Here is a 24,923-nt window from a genome sequence, read left to right as displayed (position 1 = left end):
GGGGCTAGGGAATGCATTATGTCGATGAATGTCCTCACTAAGATAGCTCAAATGTGTGTGTGTGTGTGTGTGTGTGTGTGTGTGTGTGTGTGCGCAGGCGCGCACGTGTGTGTGTGTGTGTGTGTGTGTGTGTGTGTGTGTGTGTGCGCGCGCGTGTGTGTTTCTGTGTGTGTTCGTATGACAGAGCATCATTAAACCCAGCGAGGCGAGAAGGGGGCAGCCTGGACAGAGGATCAGAGAGGGGAAGTGCAGACTAGACGTTTCCTGTGGGGTTAAGAAGCAGCAAAAATAGGAGATTATTAAAAATAATAAGGCCCACCTCTGCATGGCTCTAATGACGTGAGCTTTGGTGGAAATACTTGAGTTGATGAGGGACCTCATCTCAACTCATCTGCTTTGTTTACTGCGTAGGCAAAGTCTATCGGAAATGAGGGAGAAATTATCTATACGTCTGTGGGCGGAAGTTGTTTGAGGTACAGGCGGCGATGCTAACTGAGGGGAGCAACATCAAAACAGCCCCAGGGACTTAATTACCTGGAGTCATCCACAGACACTGTAAACTGTACGCTTATAATGAATCACAGCTAGCCCACTACAATGGATCTAATTTCATTTACAAGTTCAATAAATTAAACACATTAACCCAACCATCAAATAGGCCTAATTATACTTTTGATCAATGAGTGAAATTAACGTTTAAATGAATGGATGCTTTTCTGTTACAATTCCCATTAAATATGGTTTGATGTGAGTAGCTATAGCGTTACAGTGAAGCCGGTCCTGCTAGTGCTCAGCAGTGCATCCAACTCTCATATTTAAAGGCCCCATATTCTCAACTTCCCAGTTTTATTTCCTCTCTTGAGGTCCATTCAAAGCTGTGCGTGGTGTCATGTACTAAAAACACTCTCAATCCAGTTCCACATGTTCATACATCTCTCTGAGCCTTACCAAGAATAGGCTGTTTCTGTCGCATGTGTCTTTAAAGGAGAACTATCCAAAAACCTGTAAACAGTTTTTCAGTCTGCAAAACTGTTTACAGTTTTCGGATAATGAGCTCTCCGTGTGGAAAAGATATGGTGCATTCCTTTATAACTGGGAACTGGTAATCTTACGGTTCAAAGGTCATGAGCTGGGACGGTGACGTCACCAGAGCTGGTATTACCCATTCCAAACTCGTAGGAGCCTCAGCAGCCCCGACCTCAAAAATCCAAGATGGCTGCTCTGCGCAACAACAGTAGTTGTAGTAGTAGTAGTAAATGCTGTTTATTAGCACTTCTGTCTTGTGTTTGTGTCTCATTAAATCAGAGCCCTGTACTACGAAGCTAGTTTAACAGATCCGCGATAAGTCCCTTTGATCTGGTTTGACTGAACAGGATCAAAGCTATCTAGTTTAAGGATACTACGACGGTGGTTTTCTAGTCGATAACTGAAGCTGGGATCTGCCTGTGCACGCGCACGTTTTTCGCTCGTGCACAGGCGCGCGTCCACGCGAAAGAGGTGCGCTAGCCAATCACATTATGAACAGCTGAGTTGATCCACGCCCACACCCATTTCCACACCCATTTCCTCATTCAGCGCAGCCACAGTGTGATCAGAGATTTTTGCGGATATTTAATGTATCCGCGATTTAATGTCAGAATGAAAATCCGCGTTGGATAGTCTGCTGAAGGGCTGTCTAAAGCAGCAGCTTGTATTCACATCAGTCATTTGATTTACTTTGATCAGCGATTTCTGTCTGATACAGCTGCATTGATACAGGCAGCAGCAACAAATGTAAAAGTGTAATCTCAGTCTATACATTTCCACAATCTGTAAGCCTATTTAGACCATAGATTTAGAAACGCATGCTCAATGAATAATGATCTCTATCACTCATAGTGTGGTTGCACTGATCGAATAATTCATATATAAAATAGCCTAGTATAAAGCCTAATAGCCTACTATAAAAGAGAAAACTGCTGAACTGAATTGAGACGATGCGGGCATAGTTATCATTGATAAAAACTAGCCTATTTTTGCTCATATATTGGCATACAGCCTACAGGACACAGTTCCAGCTGAAAGATGCAAGAATAGCCTGCATATTTAGTATTGGGGCTATCCCATATTTAAACTAATATCTATATTATATGTATAGGCTTTTCTGGCATGTAGGAGAATATCACCCTCACTCCATTTGAGGGTCCATTCATGATATGCGCCGCGTTCTCCACGCATCGTTGAGCTGTTAAGACATAAAGTGTTAAGTAGGCTTAATTTAATTATGTAGCCTACAGAGCCACGAATGTTTTGCTTGTTCTATTCTCAGTTGACTGCAATCTATTTTTCATATGGCGATCTTATGAATGGTGAGTGACTCCAGAGAGCCGATATTATATGGGTCTCTCATGGATTTTGATCTTATCCTCTGAAGCTAACCTGGTCGCGACCAGGTTAGCTTTGCAGCGTCAGTTGCCATGGTGATTGAAAGTTAACTTGCTTTGTAGTACGGCTAAACCAGGTTTAAACTCAAACTTACTCGGATAAGGCATTAAACTAGCTTCGTAGTACAGGCTACAGCTGTACACACAACACTGCCTAACTTATATCTGTGTGGTGTGGACATGTTGCTGCAGTGTATGTATGCACAAAATAAATAATAATAATAATAACTTTAATTTATATACTGTATCGCCTTTCATAAAACCCAAGGTCGCTTCACAAGAGTGGGATACAGATAGGGGAGAGAGGGGGAGGAAAAACAAACAAACAAAACAAACAACAGGGATGGTTGAACTAAACTGATCTAACTTGTGGAAAGGCCATGGAAAAGAGGTGTGTCTTGAGGTGTGTTTTGAAACTGTTCAGGGTCGGGCATTACGGATTTCGGCAGGGAGAGCGTTCCAGAGGGTGGGGGCAGCCACACTGAAGGCTCTGTCCCCAAAGGTTTTGAGTCTGGTACGGGGGATGGACAACAGTCATGCGTCTGAAGACCGCAGGTTCCGGGATGGAGTGTGTTGGTGAAGGAGGTTGGACAGGTATTGGGGGGCAAGTGCGTGAAGGGATTTGTAGGTGAGAAGGAGGAGTTTGTACAGGATGCGGAACTTGACCGGGAGCCAGTGGAGGTGGATGAGGGTGGGGGTGATGTGCTAGGGCTTGGTGTGAGTGAGAACCCTGGCAGCTGAGTTCTGCACGTACTGGAGCCTGTCCAGGGCTTTGCTTGGAACCCCGGACACGACTCCATTACAGTAGTCGAGCCGGTAGGTGATAAATACATGAATGAGGGTTTCTGCCACGGAGTCTGAGAGTGAGGGACGGAGACGGGAAATGTTTTTGAGGTGGTAGAAGGCGGACTTGGTGATGGATTTGATGTGGGACTGGAAGGAAAGGGTGGAGTCAATGATGACGCCCAGGTTGCGAACTTCAGGAGATGGTTTGATGGAACAGCCCTCGACGTGGAGGAGGAGATCTCCAACCTTCCGGGTTGCTCTACCTTAACAAAGCGAAATGCTTTGTTATCAACTGTTATTAACTTATTGCTAACAATGGCTAGCCTGACTAGCGACTGGATCTGACCAAGAGCTGACTCATTTAAACGGATGTGACGCAATTCAACAGTGAACTTCCCAGCTCCAGTTTTCTGCAAATGGAACGCTAACAAAACGGATGTGACGTCATTTAGCCTCCACATCCCAGTTATTTTGTGATAAAGGAACAGGCCAATATAGAAAAGGTAAATGCTGCCCATCTGCTTATATTAACGACATTATAATGATACAAAGTGGGTTGATAATCAGTAAAGCCATCCTTTAATGGCCCGTTCCTTTAAAACTGGGAGTGAAGGATTTCACGGTTGAGTGAAGTCAAACCCAAGTTGTCGACGTTCCATTAAAACAGTCGGGAAACCAGCCAGGGTTAGCTCTAGCCAGGCTAGCCATCGTTAACAAGGCATTTCTTGCATATTGTGGCAATAAAAGTGAGTCTGATTCTGATAATGCTACTATGGATTTGTTGAAACCAGTCAGAATAAGGCAGATCACTGCACTGATATCAAGAGAACTATTCAAAAGTCAAATTAAGTTGATTTGCATTGGAAACAGGTGATCAAACCCCATTTGTAGATTTCCCCCACCACTTATTTTGAGAAAATTATTATTTTAGCACTAGATAGTAGACTAAACGAGTTCTTAAGATGGGAATTCCCCCCCCAGTATTGATACTATAAGGCTTGGGTAGGACAAGAGGCTCGGTCTCTTGTCCTTTGTTAATACCAAGTCCATTGGTGCCCTCTAGTGTTCAAAGCTGGTGGCACAGGAACGCAGCACTGTGCAGCACTATCGGCTGCTGACAGCAGGAGATAACCTGACTGCCAGATGGATGGGTTTGCTTCACATTTGTTTCACAAACGTGAACTCAATACCGCCCCATCTGGCGGAGTCAGGTTAAGCAGGAGATGCACTGCAGATAGAAACCGATTGGCATCAACATGTAACAGTTGCCAGCACATGAAATAACATTTGGAGTTAACGCTAAATATAGAAGGTATTTTTATGCCTCCGCCGGCGATAGCCAGGCCGGAGGCATTATGGATCCGGGTTGTCCGTCCGTACATACGTATGTCCGTACGTACGTCCGTACGATGTTCGTTAACGCGATATCTGAGGAACGCCTTGACGGAATTTCATCAAATTTGCCTCAAACATCGACTTAGAATCAAGGATGATCTGATTAGATTTTGGTGGTCAAAGGTCAAAGTTAAAGGTCACTGTGACCTCTCGAACGCCATTTTCAAGCTTGTTAACGCAATATCTCAGGAATGCCTTGATGGAATGTAATCAAATTTGTCTCAAACATCAACTTGGACTCAAGGATGAACTGATTAGATTTTGGTGGTCAAAGGTCAAAGGTCAAGGTCACTGTGACCTCTCAAACGCAATTTTCCAGCTTGTTAACGTGATATCTCACGAATGCCTTGACGGAATTTCATCACATTTGCCTCAAACATCGACTTAGACTCAAGGATGAACTGATTAGATTTTGGTGGTCAAAGGTCAAAGGCCAAGGTCACTGTGACCTCTCGAACGCCATTTTCAAGCTTGTTAACGCAATATCTCAGGAATGCCTTTACGGAGTTTCATCAAATTTGCCTCAAACATCGACTTGGACTCAAGCATGAACTGATTAGATTTTCATGGTCAAAGGTCAAGGTCACTGTAGTCTCGCTGGCCAGCCTCCTCTCCCTTCCGACCGAGGAGTCTGGCGCCGCAGGTCTCCATAACTGGGATAAACCCTCCCCTGCTCTACTCTGCTCTCCCATTGGAGGCGTCGGTTTTAGACGCTGCTGGATTTCCGCTCCCCGCTTAAGAAGCTCTGTCATTGGCTCCGACCATGTCAATCAGAGTGGCTTCCGCTCCCTCCTCCCTGTGTGTTGCTGTAAATAGTCCCCTGCCGCCTCAGGGAAAACAACAACGCTAACTAGCTAGCAAGCTAACGGCAGAAACCTACACGCTAGCTCGTTGCTACACGCTTAAAACAGCAAGTTGGATTGTTTGAAACTATTTTCCAAGGGCACGTACTGCCGCTAAGCGCCGCCCATCGCAATCCCACTATGGAGACCTGCGGCGCCAGACTCCTCGGACGGAAGGGAGAGGAGGCTGACCAGCGAGACTAAGGTCACTGTGACCTCACGAATGCCATTCTCAAGTTTGTTAAAGCAATATCTCAAGAACGGCTTGATGGAATTTCTGCCAATTTGGCTCAAACGTCGACTTGGGCACGAGGATGAATGGATTACATTTTGGTGATCAAAGTTCAAGGTCACTGTGACCTTTCCAACGCCATTTTCAAGCTTGTTAACACCATATCTCAGGAATGCCTTGACGGAATTTCATCAAATTTGCCTCAAACATTAATTTGGCCTCAAGGATGAACTGATTACATTTTGGTGGTCAAATTTCAAGGTCAGATGAACGCCATTCCCAAGTTCGTTAACGCAATATCTCAAGAACGGCTAGATAGAATTTCTTGTGATTTGACTCAAACATCGACTTGGAAGCAAGGATGAACCGATTCCATTTTGGTGATCAAAGGTCAAAGGTCAATGTCACTGTGACCTCTCGAATGCCATTCTCAAGCTTGTTAACACCATATCTCAGGAATGCCTTGACGGAATTTCATCAAATTTGCCTCAAACATTAATTTGGCCTCAAGGATGAACTGATTACATTTTGGTGGTCAAATTTCAAGGTCACTGTGACCTCATGAACGCCATTCCCAAGTTCGTTAACGCAATATCTCAAGAACGGCTAGATAGAATTTCTTGTGATTTGACTCAAACATCGACTTGGACGCAAGGATGAACCGATTCCATTTTGGTGATCAAAGGTCAAAGGTCAATGTCACTGTGACCTCTCGAATGCCATTCTCAAGCTTGTTAACGCGATATCTCAGGAATGTCTTGATGGAATTTCTTCGAATTTGCCTCAAACTTCCACTTGGACTCAAGGATGAACTGATTACATTTTGGTGGTCAAAGTTCAAGGTCACTGTGACCTCACACACCCAATTTCCAAGCTCTGTAACGCAACATCTCAGGAGCGCCTTGACGGAATTTCTTCCAAATGGCGATTTGGACTCAAGGATGAACTAATGGCGGAGGCATAAGTTCTAGTTCTAGTTTTTTATATTATTATTATCAAAAACAGTCTTACAAGTGCAACATTCAAGTATGAACAAATAGATTGAAAGAACATAGGCTACATATAGAAAAAACATCACATGGATGCAACTGGGACGTATCATCAGTGATGTACCCTGGGGTCATAGGACGTTTCGGGTACTGCAACATCATACACCCTCGCCCAGGTGACCCAGCTGGGGTTGATCAAGCCCCGACTTACGTCCCAGTAGCTACCCACCACGCCCCACGGTCAGCCCTCCTAGGGAAAGACAGGGCCACTCAATCCGCTGCTCTGGAACTACTCTGCCGGGACCGGGAGGCTCTGGCACGTGGAGGGACTGGCCTCTGTGGGTTGACTCCTGTCCGGTCTCACCAGGTCCAGGACCTGTGCGTTGCACCAGACTCCCCCATTCCCAACATTTCATTCCGGTATGATGTTTCTTGGGCCGTGGTGGTACTGCAGGCTCCACTTGCAGCTTGAATGGCCCTCCTAAAAGGCCTCTCACAAAACAGACAACAAAAAAATAAAATAAAATAGAAGAAATAAATTGCCTGTAAATTTATTTATGAATATGGAATTTGGCTAAATAAGATCCAGAGTTAATCTGTGAATCATTATCCAAGAGAACAAACAATACATTCCTTCAATATAAATGAAAAGTTTCACAATTTTTTTCAGTAACAAAGACGCAAAGATTTTGCCAACATTTCTTGACAAATGGGCAAAACAAATGTTTATTTTAATTATTCTTACCGTTCGTTCTCTAAATCGTTTCTCGCCTATGGGCGTGCTCTGTACATAGAGGCGTGCTCTGTATAGGGGCGTGCTCTGCAATGGCCCCGGCCGGAGCTCGATAAGGAACCGGAAGCGATATTTCTCCCAGGATGGCGAAGGCATGACCCGCCCATCTCTGCCTCTGATTGGCGCAGGAGAGACGCAGGAATAGCCAAGCGAATGTGATTGGATGAACAACGTTTGACGCTAGGCCAATCAGAGGCAGAGAAGGGCGGGCCATGCCTTCGCCTTCATGGGGGAAAAAAAATATCGCAACCCGGAAGCTTTCCTGAATCGTAGCCGTAATTACTATTCATTCTTCCGAGCACTTTAAATACGTTACCTACTTTCAAGACACCCGTTTATACCCGCGTTGCCTGTAGTTAGATCAAAGGAAAGCAAGCATGGCTGGTCGGTTACCGGCTTGTGTTGTGGATTGTGGCACAGGGTAAGTAACGTAGCAGATAAAATGCTAGCTAGCTTTAGCTTGGCATTCATTGACCACTCAAGCGGCTGTCAAACTTCCAGCTAACGCCCTGTCTAGCTATTTAGCTAGCCTTGTAGTTGATAGCTATATACATCTAATTTGATCCATTTTGCTGACGTTAAATCTGCAAAGTAGCTCGCCATACGGATCGCGTTTGTATGCTATGTTGCAGGATAACAGATTAGGAAACTGAATAAGGTTACTGGCTGCTTTGTCAGTGAATTTCGCCAAGGCTACATGAGCTAACGTTACTGAAGCTAAAGCTACTTCCTGGATTGTAAATCAGTCATAGCTGCCAACTTCTCACTCCACACGTCCTATTATTTCTCACTCCAAATTTCTCTTCTGGGTCCCAAGATGAAAATTTTGGGAATCCCTGTATACAGGGCTGCTGTTTCTTGACTTAATCCAAGAGGTTAGGTGGTGTAGAAATGTAGGAAATCAGAGATGCTCACAAGTCATTTTCAAGTGACTTGAAAGTCAAGTCTCAAGTCTTTGAGCTAGAGCCCAAGTCAAGTCTCAAGTCTTTGAGCTAGAGCCCAAGTCAAGTCTCAAGTCTTTGAGCGAGAGCCCAAGTCAAGTCTCAAGCCTTTGAGCTAGAGCCCAAGTCTTTGAGCTATAGCTATGGCTTACAAGTTACAATGATGATTAAATGAAACCTGAAAGCTTTAAACTAAGCATACATTTCTCCTATCCCTGTAGGTATACAAAGATTGGTTATGCAGGAAACACAGAACCACAATTCATCATTCCTTCATGTAAGTAAAGTGACCAAAATACTAACATGGTTTGATTGAGATTGTTTCAATGGCACAGATAAATCCATAGACTGGTACATTATATCAATGGAGATATCCCACTAAAATAGATTTTGTGTGTGAAGCTATCCCATTGAGTTTTTGTAATTTACAAGCTTTTGATCTCAACAAACAAACAAATTGTTTTTTTCCAGCTACTGACAGACTGTCAGTTGCGATATTGTCAATTCAAAATCAAGACAGTGTTTTTTTTATCTTTAGGCATTGCAATCAAGGAGTCGGCCAAGGTGGGAGACCAGGCCCAACGTAGGATGATGAAGGGTGTGGACGATCTGGACTTCTTCATCGGTGATGAAGCCATCGAGAAACCTTCATATTCAACAAAGGTAGACGGGGCACTTGAACTAAATCGAATGGCGTTATCCAGGGGGAAACAGTGTAAGCTATGCGACTGTAAAATGATTCATACTTGGGCTGTTTTCTTCCCATGCTCCCAGTGGCCCATCCGTCACGGCATAGTGGAAGACTGGGATCTGATGGAGAGGTTTATGGAGCAAGTTATCTTCAAGTATCTGCGGGCAGAACCTGAAGACCATTACTTCCTCTTGGTAAGACCAAGGTTACATTAAGAGCTACAACCTCGCATACAAGCCCATAGGTTTCTCACTAGCCACTTTTACACGGAGGTCCCACAATATTGCTGTTACGAAGGCCCTCAATGAGTCCCGCAATGAGTGCAGCGTTGCCTTTTACACAGACATGCTTTTACACAGCGTGAGGAGGCATTCTGCCATGACATTCTATCGTTGTCATGGAGATGTGAACTAGCTCTGATCAGAGGCCATATCCTCACCTACCATTTACAGAGGGATTTATCAGACGCACACAAAAAAGCCTCCCTGCTGGATTGTGGATTGTTTTGAGGAGAGACTGGCAGAGAGGGAATCCTCAGACCACGACTCACCACAAATGCAGACGCATATTAAAATAAGCACGTGTAGGCATGGAGCATTCCTCCTGGCACCTCTGTTGCAGTCATGGATTGTATAGGCTACCTTTACTTTCACTTAGGCCTTTCCCCTTTTCATTGCTGTGAGGGCCATAGGCTATAAATGCACAGGAATAATGTTAGTTGTTTTTCGTAAGGGAACGTGCACAGACGACACTGCAGTAAATAGCGATTCCTCCCTTTGATCCACCTTCCCGCGGGTTACCCTTTTAAACACGTTGATTAGGAGCTGATGCTGCCGGAACTGCCGTCCTTGTGACTTTTGAACAGGAGGCAAGGCGTAATGATGCAGCAACGATGGCGGCTTTCAGAGGCTGTGTAAAAGGGGCTACAGTCTTTTAGAGATGCTGGGATCAGGGAACTTTTTAATGAACCTTTTTCAAAAACTCTCAGAACAAACACAAGTGCCAGATGATTGGTACTTACTCTTAAGCTCTAAGCAAGGGAAACATGCCAATTCATTGTGGATAATCTTATATTATATATTGAGATATTATGTGTCCATGTTTTAATAATGCAGTAATGTAATTTGGCGACACCAACGTATTTTTGTATTTAAAAAAAAAGTCCTTCTGGTGGTGGTGTCTCAAGTGCTTCCAGCTCTCAACGTGAAAACATTCTTTTATCATAGACTAGTATCTCCCAACCAGCTCTCAAATCATACCAACCAGCATCATACCAACCAGCTCTCAAATCATACCAACCAGCATCATACCAACCATCTCTTAACGTCAAAACATTATTTTACGGTGCTTTCTCACTGGGAACAATTGCTTTCGTTCCGTTCCGCACCCGGGAAAGATTGCCCCCTCTTCCCTCTCCCCCGCTGGTCATCTTTCACATGTTAATAATGCTCGATAACGCAGTACAGCGTAATCGACCTGGTTCATTCCTCTCACTACGCCTTTTTCTCTTTCAGGTGATCCTAGTTAGCCTATCCGTGGTTACTTCCCTTGTAGACACTTGTTACGGTATAGAATGTCTAACTAACTAATAAACCAGGAGGTAGGGGAATTTGTTCAACTATCTCACCACCTCCTATTTCTGAGTCCAGACCCGCTTCTGTTTCTTCAAAGATGTCCAGTGACCGCTGACACCTCCGAACAAACCACTCAGATTAACGGTGGCTTCCCCTAGCATTTGACTGTGTGTTGTGTGTGTTGAAATTAATTTTAATCAGTATTAATCTGTACCAATTAGGGTCGTGTTCATGTTTTCCCGAAAGTGACACTCCTTGCTTAACCGTGGCGGTGTATGACTTATACAGCCTCTATGCCACGTGGTCGTTGTAAGCTTGCATCACCTCCAGGAACCAGAGTAACCTTTAAAAACCTTCCTGCTAATGTACCTGGCTACTGAATACCTTACCTATTTTTTACATCACTGAGGAGCGGCAACTTTCTTATTTAGTGGACAACTGTTCAAATAAGGGAGATGAGATCAGTTATTGCGCATATAAGTTGCTTTTTAATTAGAGCATATAGTGAAGCACAGCACAGCTCAATACAATTCTTAAGCATTCACATGACACATTTAAACATAACATAATGACACAAGTCTTCATTCTTAACCTTAAATTGAATAACACTTTCAATTCAAACACAAATAGCCTTTCAAACTTATTGAATATCATTGCTTCCGTCCAACTGAATTAGCATTTCAATTCAAACTGAAATAGCATAATTTCAAACTTAAACTGAATAATGTTTCCAATTCAAACACAAATCCCTTCTGGTGGCTTGTCCAACTCCATTCATATTTACAGTAACTCTCTTGAAATCAATTGAACATGACGATAGTAAATATACCTTCGATTACCGTAAATTCCGGACTATAAGACGCACCGGTCTATAAGCCGCGGGACCAAAATTGACTATTTTTTTCTTCTATAAGCCGCACCGGTCTATAAGCCGCGGGTGTTTTGATGTTTAATTACCATATGAAAGGGTTCGTGCACAGAGAGGAATGTCGGGAAAGCGATGGCTGTTTGGGGAAGCTCCCATTTATTAACATTTCAACAAAACAAAACAAAAGTCAGGTCACTAATCCCCAGACAAAATCACACAACAATAGGCTATATGTGCAGCAAACCTGTAACCAGAGAAGTCAAGTCACTAATCCTCGTCTTCCTCTTCTTCCTGCGTACTGAAACCACCAAAGTCCTCATCTTCAGTGTCGGAAACGAACAGGTTCAGGGTGGCTTCGTCAACCACTCTCCTCTCTCCTTCATTGTCACTCAAAACCAACGAACTCCTCTTCATCACTGTCGGCATCGAACAGCCTCTGAAGCCTCTGACGGCCCTCAGCGCCAGCTGTGGCGGCGTCATCCTCTTCATCCCGCAGCAGTCCAGCGTTTTGGAACCCGTTGGTGATTGTGGATGTTTTCACACTCCTATAATATTCCGTGCTGAGACAGTTCCTCCTGCTGCACCGTCCAACGCCTCACCATTGACTCATCGATGCCCAGGTTACGCGCGGCTGCTCTGTTTCCCTCTTTTAATGCGAGATTGACTGCTTTCAACTTGAAAGCTGCGTCGTGTGAATTTCTGCGTACCTTCCCCATGGTAAGTGAGAGTGTTGCTTCTACTGCTCGTTCTCATGCTGTCGAGAACGAGCAAAGCTTTTTTTTGGTGAAAGAATCCTCCAGGGCGCTTCTTGTTAACAGTCCGAGTGAGTGGCAGGTCGAACGTCAAAGGCACTTCATCCATATTTATGATCTGCTCCGGTTCGATGGAATATTCCTTGATCTTCCTTTGTGTGAATTCGCCGAAGTTTGTGATTTTCTCCTGGTAGTCGGGGGAGGGAGTTGATGGCAGAGTGGCCGTTTGCTTACCGTAATTACCATATGTAAGTGGTCACGCACAGAGGGGATTGTCGGGAAAGAGATGGCTGTTTGAGGAAGCTCCCATTTACCGTATTACCGTAACATTTCAACAAAACAACATAACACAACACCACCGTTGTTTATTTTTACAGTGCACACAGTGTCCGCGGTGTGGTGAAAAGAGGGCAAGAGAGGAAATTAAAACAGAAGTGGATTTATAGTTAGAAAGAGTGCTAAAAAAGAGAGATTTTATTTGTATTTTTTTTTTTTTTTTTCTGAAAAAATCCATAGATAAGACGCACCGTTATATAAGCCGCAGGGGCCAAAAAACGGGAAAAAAGCCGCGGCTTATAGTCCGGAATTTACGGTAGTTACTGTAACTTGTATCAGGATAAACTGACTGTGGCTATATGTGGCCTTATTGCACCCATTCTGAAAATAGCTCAGACATGGTCACTCTGGGTGAAACTTAGTTCCAGTGTTTCTCTTCTCTCTCTCATGTGCATGTGTGTTGCTTCACTTGTGGCATCATAGTGAGGAAGCAACTATCCTTATGCTTTAAAATAAATTCTATAAAATCCCCCACAGGATTATCACCCGTTAAACCAACATTCAAAATGAATCATTTTGCCATGAGTTAAAACAGCAATGACCGCATCCCATCCCATGCAAAATTATCAATTAGGCATTCAAATAATAAATACTATGGCCCACAACAACCCTTCCTCATTCTAATCTCGTCGTTAGTGAACCCGTGTCCGCCTGTATTGACAGGCTGTGGTTTGCACCGGCTTCAGTGCACAGCATGCAGTTCCTTTGAAAAGAGGAAATGTTTTCTCTCCCCCATCCAAATATAAAACTTTGGTAACACTTTATAACAACCAACAGATCTAACCACAATTAAAATGTATTTTCCTCAAATATAGCCTGCTTCCTATAGGCTCTGTTCCATTATGCTTTGTGAAATGACTGTCAAACCTAGATTAACACCAGCCCGTTCCTCGAGCGGGCCTCGAGTCGTCTGTTTCCTATCCAGATGAAAATAGATTTACTCCAACTTCTCTAAACGAGTTTAAATTGCAGACGTAGTCTACTGTAGGCACCCTTTTAATCGTTACTGGAATAACACTTGCCTTGCTCCATCCACACCTCAGCCAAATAAAAACCACTACAATTGTTACCAGAAAAAAATGCTTTATCTTAGGCCTTTTTCCTATAGAAAAACCCAATCAGCTCTGAGTGCCAACTCTTCAAATCTGCTGTATCTTTAATGAAATAATGTATTTCCTCACATCTGCTATATGGGAAATAATCATTTGTGACTTTAGATCCATTCTTCCCAAATAGAATAATTTATCTTAGGTCTTTTTCTATAGCAAAACCCACTCCTATGAATGCCGGCTATGTTTCTAATTATATATCCAATAATATAATTGCCCCAGCCTATGTAACGTATGGATAATCTTTGTTACAAATTTTAATCTCCTGTTTTAAATTAGTTCTTTCCACTCATATCATATATTTCCTGTTTCAAGACAAAACGGCTTCACCAACCATTTTAAGCCATGAACACCCCGCTAACCGGTCTCAAATCAAATCAACCCACAATACTATCACTATGCCAGATCGCTCACTACATACTGTACGTAAACACATCAAACTTCCTCCCAATTGCTAGCCTGGAGGAAGATGATATCATCTAACAGTTAAAAACCCACTTCCTTTCCTGTTGCGGGCGGCTCTTTCAACAGCCCGCAGACTGTTAAGTTTCCTAACCAGAGGAAATCAGCCAAATGCCCATTTAGACACTGCATCTGTTTCATCCACTCGTGCTCCTACTATTAGCTGTGAACTAACGACAGATGACCTCTCCTTATACGAATTACATCTTAAACCTTTGTTGAAAAGGTCCCTGCCCGTCAAAATCAGACTGGATCTCTGCAAGTGTTCACTCTGGCTCTCTGGCTGGTCCCGGCGGAAACGAAATGGAGTGCACTTGCATCATCAACAATGCCTGCAGTGTATCCTTGCTCCGTGTGTTGTCTATGTGGTTCGGAACGGTTGGCTTTCACACTCGCAAGTGTTCCATGCCCGGGAACACCAAAGCGCTTCCCAGACCACCTTTTCAAGTGGATCCTGTCACGGTTCTCCGTTGCGCACCCGGGCACGGAACGGAACAGAATCCAACGTTCACACTCTTCAAACGTTCTGAAACTGGGGTCAATTTGGGGACAAGTGTGCTCGGGAACGGTACCGGCACCCTAAGTCCCTACAAGTGGATTATCTGTCACTTTTGGTTTTAATCCAGATGATGACAAACAAGTACAGATTGACGAAAAGCACTGACAAAAGCAAAGCGTGTGATTTGCAACACAATGATATAAACGTTAGAGCACAATATGAAAGTTAAACGATAGACATTGAAGACATGAAAATGTTTTTTTTACACCAATTAACTCTGTGGAGAAATGGGCTGCAATCGGCAACAAGAAAAACAATATTTGCAATCAGCCGATCGCATATTTGAGGGCAAAATCGGCAGATACAGATTGCGTGCAGATCGATCGGAGCACCTCTAATGGAGGCCATGTGTTGTCTCGTTAAGATAGGAAAAATAAGTGTTTGCCACCATTGTCGTGTTTTTGTGTCTCTGTAAAGCAGACAGGCTTTTAGTCAAGTCTGCTGACCTCTTGGTAATGAGTTGCAGAATAGGGGTTTGTAGTCTCATACTCATGAGTTTCCTATCTCTCTCTCTCCAGACAGAGCCGCCCCTCAACACACCCGAAAACAGAGAGTACACAGCAGAGATCATGTTTGAGTCTTTCAATGTCCCAGGTCTCTACATCGCTGTTCAGGTACGTTTCTAAGACATTTTAGGGCATGAAATTCACACTGGCCACAAACCAAATTGCAGACAGTATTATTTTATTTTATTTATTTTTGCTATTGCTGATAAGTTAATATAATATAATATAAGCTATTGCTGTTAATTCTACATCAGCAAGTAGCTCAACTTTTTTGGCTGCTAAGATGAATAAACAAACCTCTCTGTAGCTGGCTGAACAAATACTCTACACACCTTAGACACACTGTCTGCGAATTAATGTTTTTTTCTTCCCCCCATTCCTTCGCTACACCTACACAACCTGTGCTTTTCACCCTAACCAATCACCTTCACTGCTCCAAGTGGGTTCAAACACTATCATTAACTGTTAATGATAGTGTTAACAGGTCATTCCATTCTCTAACAAACATGTAAAGTTTTGTTCCCACATTCCACGAGGTAATCCTATTCCTATCCTATTCATTTTCCATAAAACTATTTTTTTCATAAAACACTTTTTCTCAAATCTTCTGTACAACTTAGTTTACGCTATTACTGAACATTTTCCTCTTTGCCCAGAATTTCTCTGAAATGATTTTCTCATATGAACTGTAACCAAGTAAAATCTTACATAGTTTCATGTTTATATTTTGTTCAGTGTACGTGCAAGTCCAAAAGGGTATAGGCTAAATTTATTCCAACCTTAAGCTATGCATTGTCTCATACAAAGCACCATACTTTGCTTTATTTGTGTGTTAGCCAGTCATTATGGGACAACAGGGTAGTGTGGGCTGTATGTGTGTGACAGTATTATTGAACTTGTGGTGTCCCCTGTCAGGCTGTCCTGGCGCTGGCTGCCTCCTGGACGTCCAGACAGGTGGGGGAGCGGACGCTGACAGGCACGGTGATCGACAGCGGAGACGGAGTCACGCACGTCATCCCGGTGGTCAGTGACTTTTCCTGTGGGCAGCTTTCTAAATAGTATACACAGGGTAGGAGGTTAACACCAGCCATCATGCACACTTTGGATTGGAGGGATTATAATACGCTTGAAGGAATAATCTAATCTCAGTCAAGGTGGGGCAGGGCTGGTATGGGACCAAACTGATTGTTTCTTCCCTGTTGCCAAGTAATAGTTACTCGTGCTTGTTTGGCTTCCAGGCTGAAGGCTACGTGATCGGTAGCTGCATCAAACACATCCCCATCGCTGGTCGAGACATCACATACTTCATCCAGCAGCTGCTGAGGGAGCGAGAAGTGGGCATCCCCCCTGAGCAGTCACTGGAGACGGCCAAAGCTGTCAAGGTCAGCCTTCCCTGTCTCTGCACTCCACCTCTGTTGTCTTTACAGCGCTCTGAAACTCTGAGAAGGAAAGTTCAAAGCTGCGCTAACTAAGCGACGTCACGCGTTGGTCATTGCATTTAATGAAGGATACTAAAAGGACGAGAGGCGGAGTGGTGCTCGCTTCTGTTTAGGAGACAGGTTGTGTTTCACTTTTTAAGTTTTGATTAATAATTTCCACTGGGTGTGAAAGTGTCCATATGTGACACCCGAATTTTGACACCACACTTTCTAATTTAGGATATGACTGGTGTATGTTTACATAAAACTCTTCCCTAGTGCAACTTTAGATGATATTTTTCTACGTTGTTATTACGGCATTTTGCATAATGCTTTACGTCTGTCTTGATGAAATCAGCATAATAAAGGAAATTAGTTTGATATTGAAAAATGCAAAATGTTGACCCATAAAAGGACTTGATATGTATGAGTGTTTCAGACGAATGATGTTGATTGATAAAGTATTATTAGTTGCATTTCTCAGCCTGGCCACTAGAGGGCAGTGGAGCTACATAGCCACCAGATGTGTAAAGGACAAATACATGCAACTGTCTCCAAGGAACTGTAAGGAGTATTAGAGGTTTTAAATAGAAATGGATCCACGCTCTTCAGGTGTTATAAGGAGCAGGAGAAATGCCTAGAGAGAGACAGAAGGTGCATCATCATTTTCCTAGGCTATCCTCCAAACAGAACATCAGTCCTTACTGTAGCACTTTATTATTTCATGACCTCTATGGTAATTATGTTTTGTTAATTTGGTTTTGTTTTACATTCTTTTGAAAGGTACTTTATCAATTACTACTACTACTATTACTGCTGCTGCTGCTGCTGCTACTACTACTACTACAGCTACTGTTACTATTTATTCTACTCCTACTACTACTAATCATAATAATACAGCACACAACAATAGTATCCGCTAATGATTCTAATATTGCAAACATTATATTATAAATATAAACACATTGTTTTCTTGCTTCAGGAGCGCTTTAGCTACGTCTGCCCTGACCTGGTGAAAGAGTTTAGCAAATACGACACAGACGGCTCCAAGTGGATCAAGCAGTACACGGGCATCAACAGCATCAGCAAGAAGGACTTCACCATCGACGTGGGCTACGAGCGCTTCCTGGGGCCAGAGATCTTCTTCCATCCTGAGGTAACATGGTGTTCATACCGCTTCAGTCTGTGATTGGCTGCTGATAGATAATGTCACCCATAAGTTGAGGCGACTGTAGTCAATCAAGAGATGACAACTGTTCCACAGATGTTTCTCTGATTGTAGAAAATTACTTCAGACGATTGGTTTCTGGAGTTGCTGGCAGTGTGAACATACTGTAACATAAGGTTGCACAATTAAAAAAAAAAAGTATTACTGCACTTTGTAAACTTCTAAATCTTAAAAGTTGTGGATGCTGGAGAATATGTTCTTTTAAGTTAAACTGAGCAAATCCTGAGCATAAACATCTCATCGTCCCTAATTTCACATCGTCCAATCGTGGCCATTAGAGATTGGCGATAGACGATCAGATCGCCATAATCTATTAATTAGCCGTAATTTTAATTATTATTATTATTATTTTTGATAAAGAGACCTATTCCTATTTAATGGCATTCATAATTTTGAGGGGGGAAAAACAATCGATCATAATATATTATTGAATGCAGCCTGTAGAAGAAGAATAAACGTAGATTATGCATTTATAGGAGAAAAGACTCGAGACCGACCCCATGCGTTCTGAACCCGCCTCCCTCCATTGGCCTAGCTCTTGCTGAACTCCATGACTTTTTTTGCAGTCTTCTTTTCCATCTTCATTTTACATGATTTAACACCAGCTGTAAGGTCAAGTCACTGTTGCTCTCTGACTCTTCATCATAGAAAGTAACACAACACGGAGGCGGGAGTAAAGTTTGAACGAGATCGCCATGTTATTCACAGGGACGGCTGCTGCTAACTACGTGTCACCAACACACAGCAAATAACACAACCACTTCCGTTTCTACCCTTAAAAATAAAAGCAGGCAGTGCAAAATAAACTTAAATAACTCATAGCCTTAACTATGAGGAACCTCCATAAAATAGCTTACACATCAACAATACTGGTTGTGATGTGTTACGATTACATATGGAGTGAAACTAGTCTAAAGTAGGGATGGGCATCGAATTTCGAATTTTCGAATAATCGTTGTTATTATCAAGGTCGACTTTTATTATTGAAATTCGAAATTCGAAAAAAAAAAAAAAAAAAAATTTTTTTTTTTTTTGAGTGAAATGTTGCATTGTCTCCCCTGATTCTAAGTACCGGTATAGTCAAATCGCTATAAGCATTTTAAGCAAGGTTTATGGAAAAATGAATGGCGGATGAAATCCCATGAAGAGGGAGAGGGGGTGACTTTGGCACCCCTTTGGCACTCAGACCTGAGCCTACTAAATATTTAATGAACCACAACCACTCATGATTGTCAAAACTGTTTTTTATTTTCGAAAATGTCAATGTAAAAAAAATTAAAAATGTAAAAAAAAAAAAAATTTTTTTTTTTTTTTTTTTTTTTTTACATTTTTTTATTTATTTTCGAAATTCGAATTAAATTCGAATTTGGCCAGCGAATTTCGAATAGTGTTTTTGCTAGAAATGCCCATCCCTAGTCTAAAGCATTACTCAAAATCTATATTGGTTAACGTTATATTTAATTTTGAAAGCCCACGGCGGAAGACTACTTTTACATTCTGGTTGACTTGACGGTGCTGCAAGGAAACTGGAGAGGGAGACGAGAGAGCAGAGTGAGTGGGAGTAAGCACGGCTCTGCTGATTTTAACGAAGCTCTACTAGAAACATCTCTTAAGTGTACAGTAGGGCACAGCTTCTAGAGATTATATTTATAACGTGTTATGATAGAGAATTAGTTCAAATCAGAATGCGGCTGCTAGAGTTCTAACAAGAACCAAGAAAGCTGAACACATTACACCAGTTCTCAAATCCCTGCATTGGCTGCCAGTAAATCTTAGAATAGACTTTAAAATTCTGCTAATAGTTTACAAATCTCTCAACGGGTCAGGCCCACACTACATCTCTGAAATGCTTCTACACTATGAACCATCCAGATCCCTGAGATCTTCAGGCACTGGTCTACTAATTGTCCCGAGGACCAAATCAAAACATGGTGAAGCCGCGTTCTCCCACTATGCCTCTCATAACTGGAACAAACTCCCTGAACACATTAGATCTGCCCCTACTCTGCCTATTTTTAAATCCAAGCTAAAGACCTTTATGTTTACTCTTGCTTTTAACTGCTACTAAACTACTGCCTCTCTCGGCCTGTAATTTAAAAAAAAGATTCCTGTACATTTCCAACAAATGGACTGTGCATGTAATAATAATACTGAAGAATGCCTTGTAACTTATTTAAAACAGAAATAATGTTTCATGTTTGTTAATTTGAGTATATATTTTAACTAAAACTGTCGGCTGTGTTTTTTATGTGTTTTTTATATGTGCATTGCTTTGCTGCTTGTTTTTTCGATTATTTTTTTGTAAAGCACCTTGAATTGCCTTTGTGTATGAAAGGTGCTATATAAATAAAATTTGACTTGACTTGACTTGACTTGACAAATCGCCTTAAATATCGCTGTAGAAAAGCCAATTGGCGATCACTCCCTTCAATCGTCAATATACGATTTGATCGCAAATCGCAGCAGCCGTAGTTGTGACTGATATGAATGTCAGTGATTAGACAGATTTTTGAGTTTAACTTTTCAAAGCATCATAACATTATCTTTTCGTTTGATCTTTTCCAGTTTGCCAATCCAGACTTCACCCAGCCCATCTCGGAGGTGGTGGACGAAGTCATCCAGAACTGCCCGATCGACGTCAGGCGCCCGCTCTACAAGGTTTGGACACGCATCCCTCAGAGCCGTTAGATCAGACAGCTAGTTGCGTGTGTGTTTTTGTACTTGATGCCCCGTCCTTTCCTCACAACACACAGAACGTGGTTCTCTCCGGAGGCTCCACCATGTTCAGGGACTTTGGCAGACGCCTGCAGAGGGACCTCAAGAGGTCCGTGGACATACGACTGAAGATCAGCGAGGAGCTGAGCGGGGGCAAGTTGAAGGTGAGAATTAGGAAGGAGGTTGAGAAATAGTCGACCAATCTGCTTGTGAATGCAGGGAAAAGTATGGAATATTAATTTGAAGATTTCCAAGTCTTGAAAAGTTGGGGTCTGTTATTCAGTCCTCATCAATAAGACATAATGTTATGTAGTTGTAGTAGGCCTCACTGACTCTTGTCTTTTCTTGTTCTTTTCTTTTAGTCCTTCCTGTTCCAGGTTTCTCTTTGCTTTTATTTCGCCATGGTTTTATGCTTCTATGTTTTTATGATTTATGGTTTTATGCTTTTATTTATTTTATTATTTTATTATTTACATGATAGTGCAATAAGGGTCAGTGTAATATGGGCGGGTGCAATTTTTCTTGCCTAAACAGGCACCGCTTGTTCCACCGGGAACTTGTTCCCCAAGACAAATTTCCCCTCGGGGACAATAAAGTTTATCTGATCTGATCTGACTTTGCATGTTGAAATGTTTGTTGTGAAGAAGAAGAATCTTAAATTATGGTTGACGGTCATATTATGAAGTTGCTGTCAACATACATCTTATTGCACACTGACGAAAATGTTGCAATCCAGTCGATAGATTAAGGTGCCTAAACCTTGTATCCTTAAAAGGGAAAAAAGAATATATAAATATGTCATGGAAAGGCAAAGGCAGAGATGGTGCTTCGTTATTGTATTGGCTCATGTTGAAGATAATATTGACTGTGTTACCCACTTTCTTGCAGCCCAAGCCCATCGATGTGCAGGTCATCACTCATCACATGCAGAGGTACGCTGTCTGGTTCGGAGGCTCCATGCTGGCTTCTACTGTGAGTATATACAAGTATTTTCAACTCCTTCTCTCCATGAATCATTACACCTCTTTTTTTACTTTAACTGACAGCAACAAACACAGTGAGAAATGAATAGAATCTTCCTTGACATGGGAAAAACAGAAAGAAGAAAGTACAGCTGACTCATTATCACATCATGCTCTAGCTTGCAGCAGTGACTGCCACTGGTAAAAAAGAAGTCCGAACACGGTAGAAACATGACGGAATGGCTTTCAGTTTAAATTCTGGAGGGAAACTCGGACATAGGACGTAGGGACTTCATGTGCGTCTTCAGTCATTAATTGGACTGTGCTCTGTAGCATGTAAAGGGCAATATGAATGGAATATTCTATAAGCAACTCATGTAAAGACCTTAAACGAAATATTCTCTTATTTACAATAAGCTCAATAGTCAGATTATTGCAGTCCATGTAAACAGTCAGTGACCGTGAGCGACTTGTCTTCCGGCAGCCTGAATTCTACCAAGTGTGCCACACCAAGAAAGACTACGAGGAGATCGGCCCGAGCATCTGCCGCCACAACCCGGTGTTTGGAGTTATGTCTTAAGAGGTCGCCGCGGGAGACGCTTTGGGAGGAGGCTGAGGAAACGGAGGAGGGCGCGGCAGGACCACGCATTACCGTGGAAACGCAGTGAGGCTTTTGCACGGGATGCTCCCACCGACCTGTTCATTGGGATAGAGCGACAGTGGACCAAAACAAACAGTGGCAATATGCTCACAGATTAAGAGGAAAGAGGTGACTAAGCCCAAAGGATCCTCACATAAAATGTCTACCGCAAGTAAGTTAAAGGAACAGTGCGCCCAAAAAAATTAAAATTCTGTCATTATCTACTCACTCCCATGACAGTGGAAGGTCGGATGATGTTTTTTTAGGCCACGAAAAACATTCGTGGAGTTTTCTGTAACGGTTTCCCTGGAAAACAGGACATTAAGGTCTCAGGCACCATGCGTGTTGTGCACTTTGCGCACTCATTTCTAGCATGCAGGCGAGTGAGCGAAGAGCATTGGGATCAATACATTTTCTCTTGGACAACTTTTCAGGCTCACTAATCTGTTCTTGCTTTGACCCCTGCTAAAAGAAACTTCACCCGACCTTCCACCGGCATAGAGGCGAGTAGCGAATGACTGCATTTTTATTTTGGGCTGAACTGTTCCTTGAATAATAGGTGATAAAATCTTTAATTTCTACGTGCCTCGTATTATGTTCTTCTAATATCCTCACAGGGTTGTAATGTGTAATTGTATAAATGCACTTCTCTGTGGATATGGGTTGTTGGGTTCTTGCTGTATGTTATATGCACCGATAAATCAAGACGGACGCTTAGCTAGACGACTTTCCAAAAATATCATGGAACAAAACTCTTTTGATCAGTAAGATATCAAATGGATGTACAAGATATTCTTTAAAAGTTAATCACCAATTATACAAGGCATTAGTAATAATTATGTTGTTCTTCTTGTTCTTTTTTATATCCCTCAGTACCTGGAAGGAATATTTATTTGAGAAGATAATTAAATAAACAGGGACACTTTCTGAAATCTGTTCAAATAAAAGTTCCCCAGGTTGAAGTGAGACCAGCTGTTTGGTCTTAGCCTGCTAAAAACCATCCTGATAACGTGACCTCACATTGTGTCTCGCTCTACGTATCAGTCTGGACTTGCAGCCAGGAAGGGAGTACTTGCCTTGACAGACAACTCCTTCAACCAATCAGTGTTGCCAAATCTACTCGTAAGAATGGCGAAAAAACATATTTTCCATCGAGAAACTCCGCTGGTACATACTCTTCTTCTTGATTAATTGTTATTGAATCTATTTCTGCAATAACTGCACTTATGGCTGGCTTTACTCTACTAACGTTAACGTTACCACTCGTTGCTTTGGGAGACAACGTTAATGTTTTGCCAGCAGCATCCATGATTGGTCAGTTACGTTGTCAACTATGGTGCAAGCCCAGGTGCATTCAAATCAAGCTTCTTTGAGTCATTGAAAAGCGCTATATAAGTCCAGTGTATTATTATTATTATTATTGTTATTGTTATTATTAATACATTTCTGGAAATCGCTGGGGAAGTCTAGACTGATCTGTGGAGCAAAATAGAATGTATCATGTGATCATGATAGTTTTACCAGGCTAGTTTCGTCTTATATTTTCATTTTTCCTCAGTTCAGCATTGTTGACTAATTAATTATGACACCCTTTTCCTTTGACCTTATAATATGTATTGCTAATCTCTCAGAACAATTTAATGTCTTGAAAATAGTCATATTTAATATATGAACATTCAGTTTGAATGACTGTTGTTGGACCATCACTGTTGCCTAGATCTCAGTTATACTGGATAGCCTTGTACTGTACCAAATCTGGATTTCAATGCTGGCATTCCAATAAATGCCAAGGAGATATTTCTACAGTTGTGGCTGCAATTTGTCAAGTTTGATCTTCATATGTTTTTGTTTTTTTGTTTTTTACTTAAATAGTATTGATTAGATTGTATGGTCTTATATGGGGTCGAGAATGTTTTGACCATCCTTGGGCTTATGAGACCCTTTGAAACTCATTTGGATAAACCCATAAATGCATGGTGGTCAAGCTAAACACAAGACTGCTTTTCTTAGCTTGTGAAAGGTTGACAACTTGGAGATACAAGGTTTTTACACAAATGCAATGATGTGACGGGCAGCTTAGTTTCCACTCTCTCCAAATACAATGTTCAGTGTTTGATTAGTGGATATTTGGAAGTATGTTTCCTTTATCAAACTAGGCACCTCGCGTGCTACGCGCGCTCGTTTCCGAGGCTTCCCTGCTACGCGGCCTCGCCCGCCCTGTAGCTTGCCGAGCTGGCCTTGCCCTGCAGCTTGCATATGAAGCTCAGCCACTGCGCAGCCTCGCCCACAGCTGGACTGCTGCGTGGCTTCACCTGCTCTATGTCCTTAAGTTTACATCGGTGCGTCATAAGATGATTTTGCTCTTATGACATCACTGATGACATCATCAGTGAGTCTTATGACAGCACTGATGACATCAACAGTGATGTCACAATGCCTCCTATGACATCAGTGGGACAAAAATCTAAACCAACATTGCCCACATGCTCCCTTTTATAGATATAGATATAGATGGATAGATAGATGCAGCAGTGTAATGCAAAAAGTTAATTAAAGATAATGACGGATAATTGACACAAAGACCTTATATAAATTACATTAAAAGTTCTAATGGCCTTTTCATTATGAGATAGAGAAACTATATCAATGTAAAGTCTAATTTCCTTCAAAAACAGACAATCCAGGCTTTCTAGATACTGTAC

The 24,923-nt window shown here is 42.2% G+C and overlaps 1 protein-coding gene across 1 annotated transcript; it reads left to right on the top strand.

Moving 5' to 3' along the window:
* Positions 1-7,703: 7,703 nt before the first annotated feature.
* LOC310772582 (actin-related protein 3-like) lies at positions 7,704-24,017 on the top strand. Its single transcript, XM_083632419.1, has 12 exons — positions 7,704-7,881; positions 8,623-8,678; positions 8,940-9,064; positions 9,176-9,286; positions 15,271-15,366; positions 16,174-16,281; positions 16,497-16,640; positions 17,659-17,832; positions 20,470-20,562; positions 20,658-20,783; positions 21,508-21,591; positions 22,066-24,017. The coding sequence occupies exons 1-12, from the start codon at positions 7,838-7,840 to the stop codon at positions 22,159-22,161; spliced, it is 1,257 nt and encodes a 418-aa protein (XP_083488545.1). The 5' UTR covers positions 7,704-7,837; the 3' UTR covers positions 22,162-24,017.
* The last annotated feature ends 906 nt before the right edge of the window (positions 24,018-24,923 follow it).

This window comes from Poromitra crassiceps (assembly GCF_964638095.1).
Source record: "Poromitra crassiceps genome assembly, chromosome: 3".
NCBI lineage: Eukaryota > Metazoa > Chordata > Actinopteri > Beryciformes > Melamphaidae > Poromitra > Poromitra crassiceps.
This window is presented reverse-complemented; position numbering and strand designations above follow the sequence as displayed.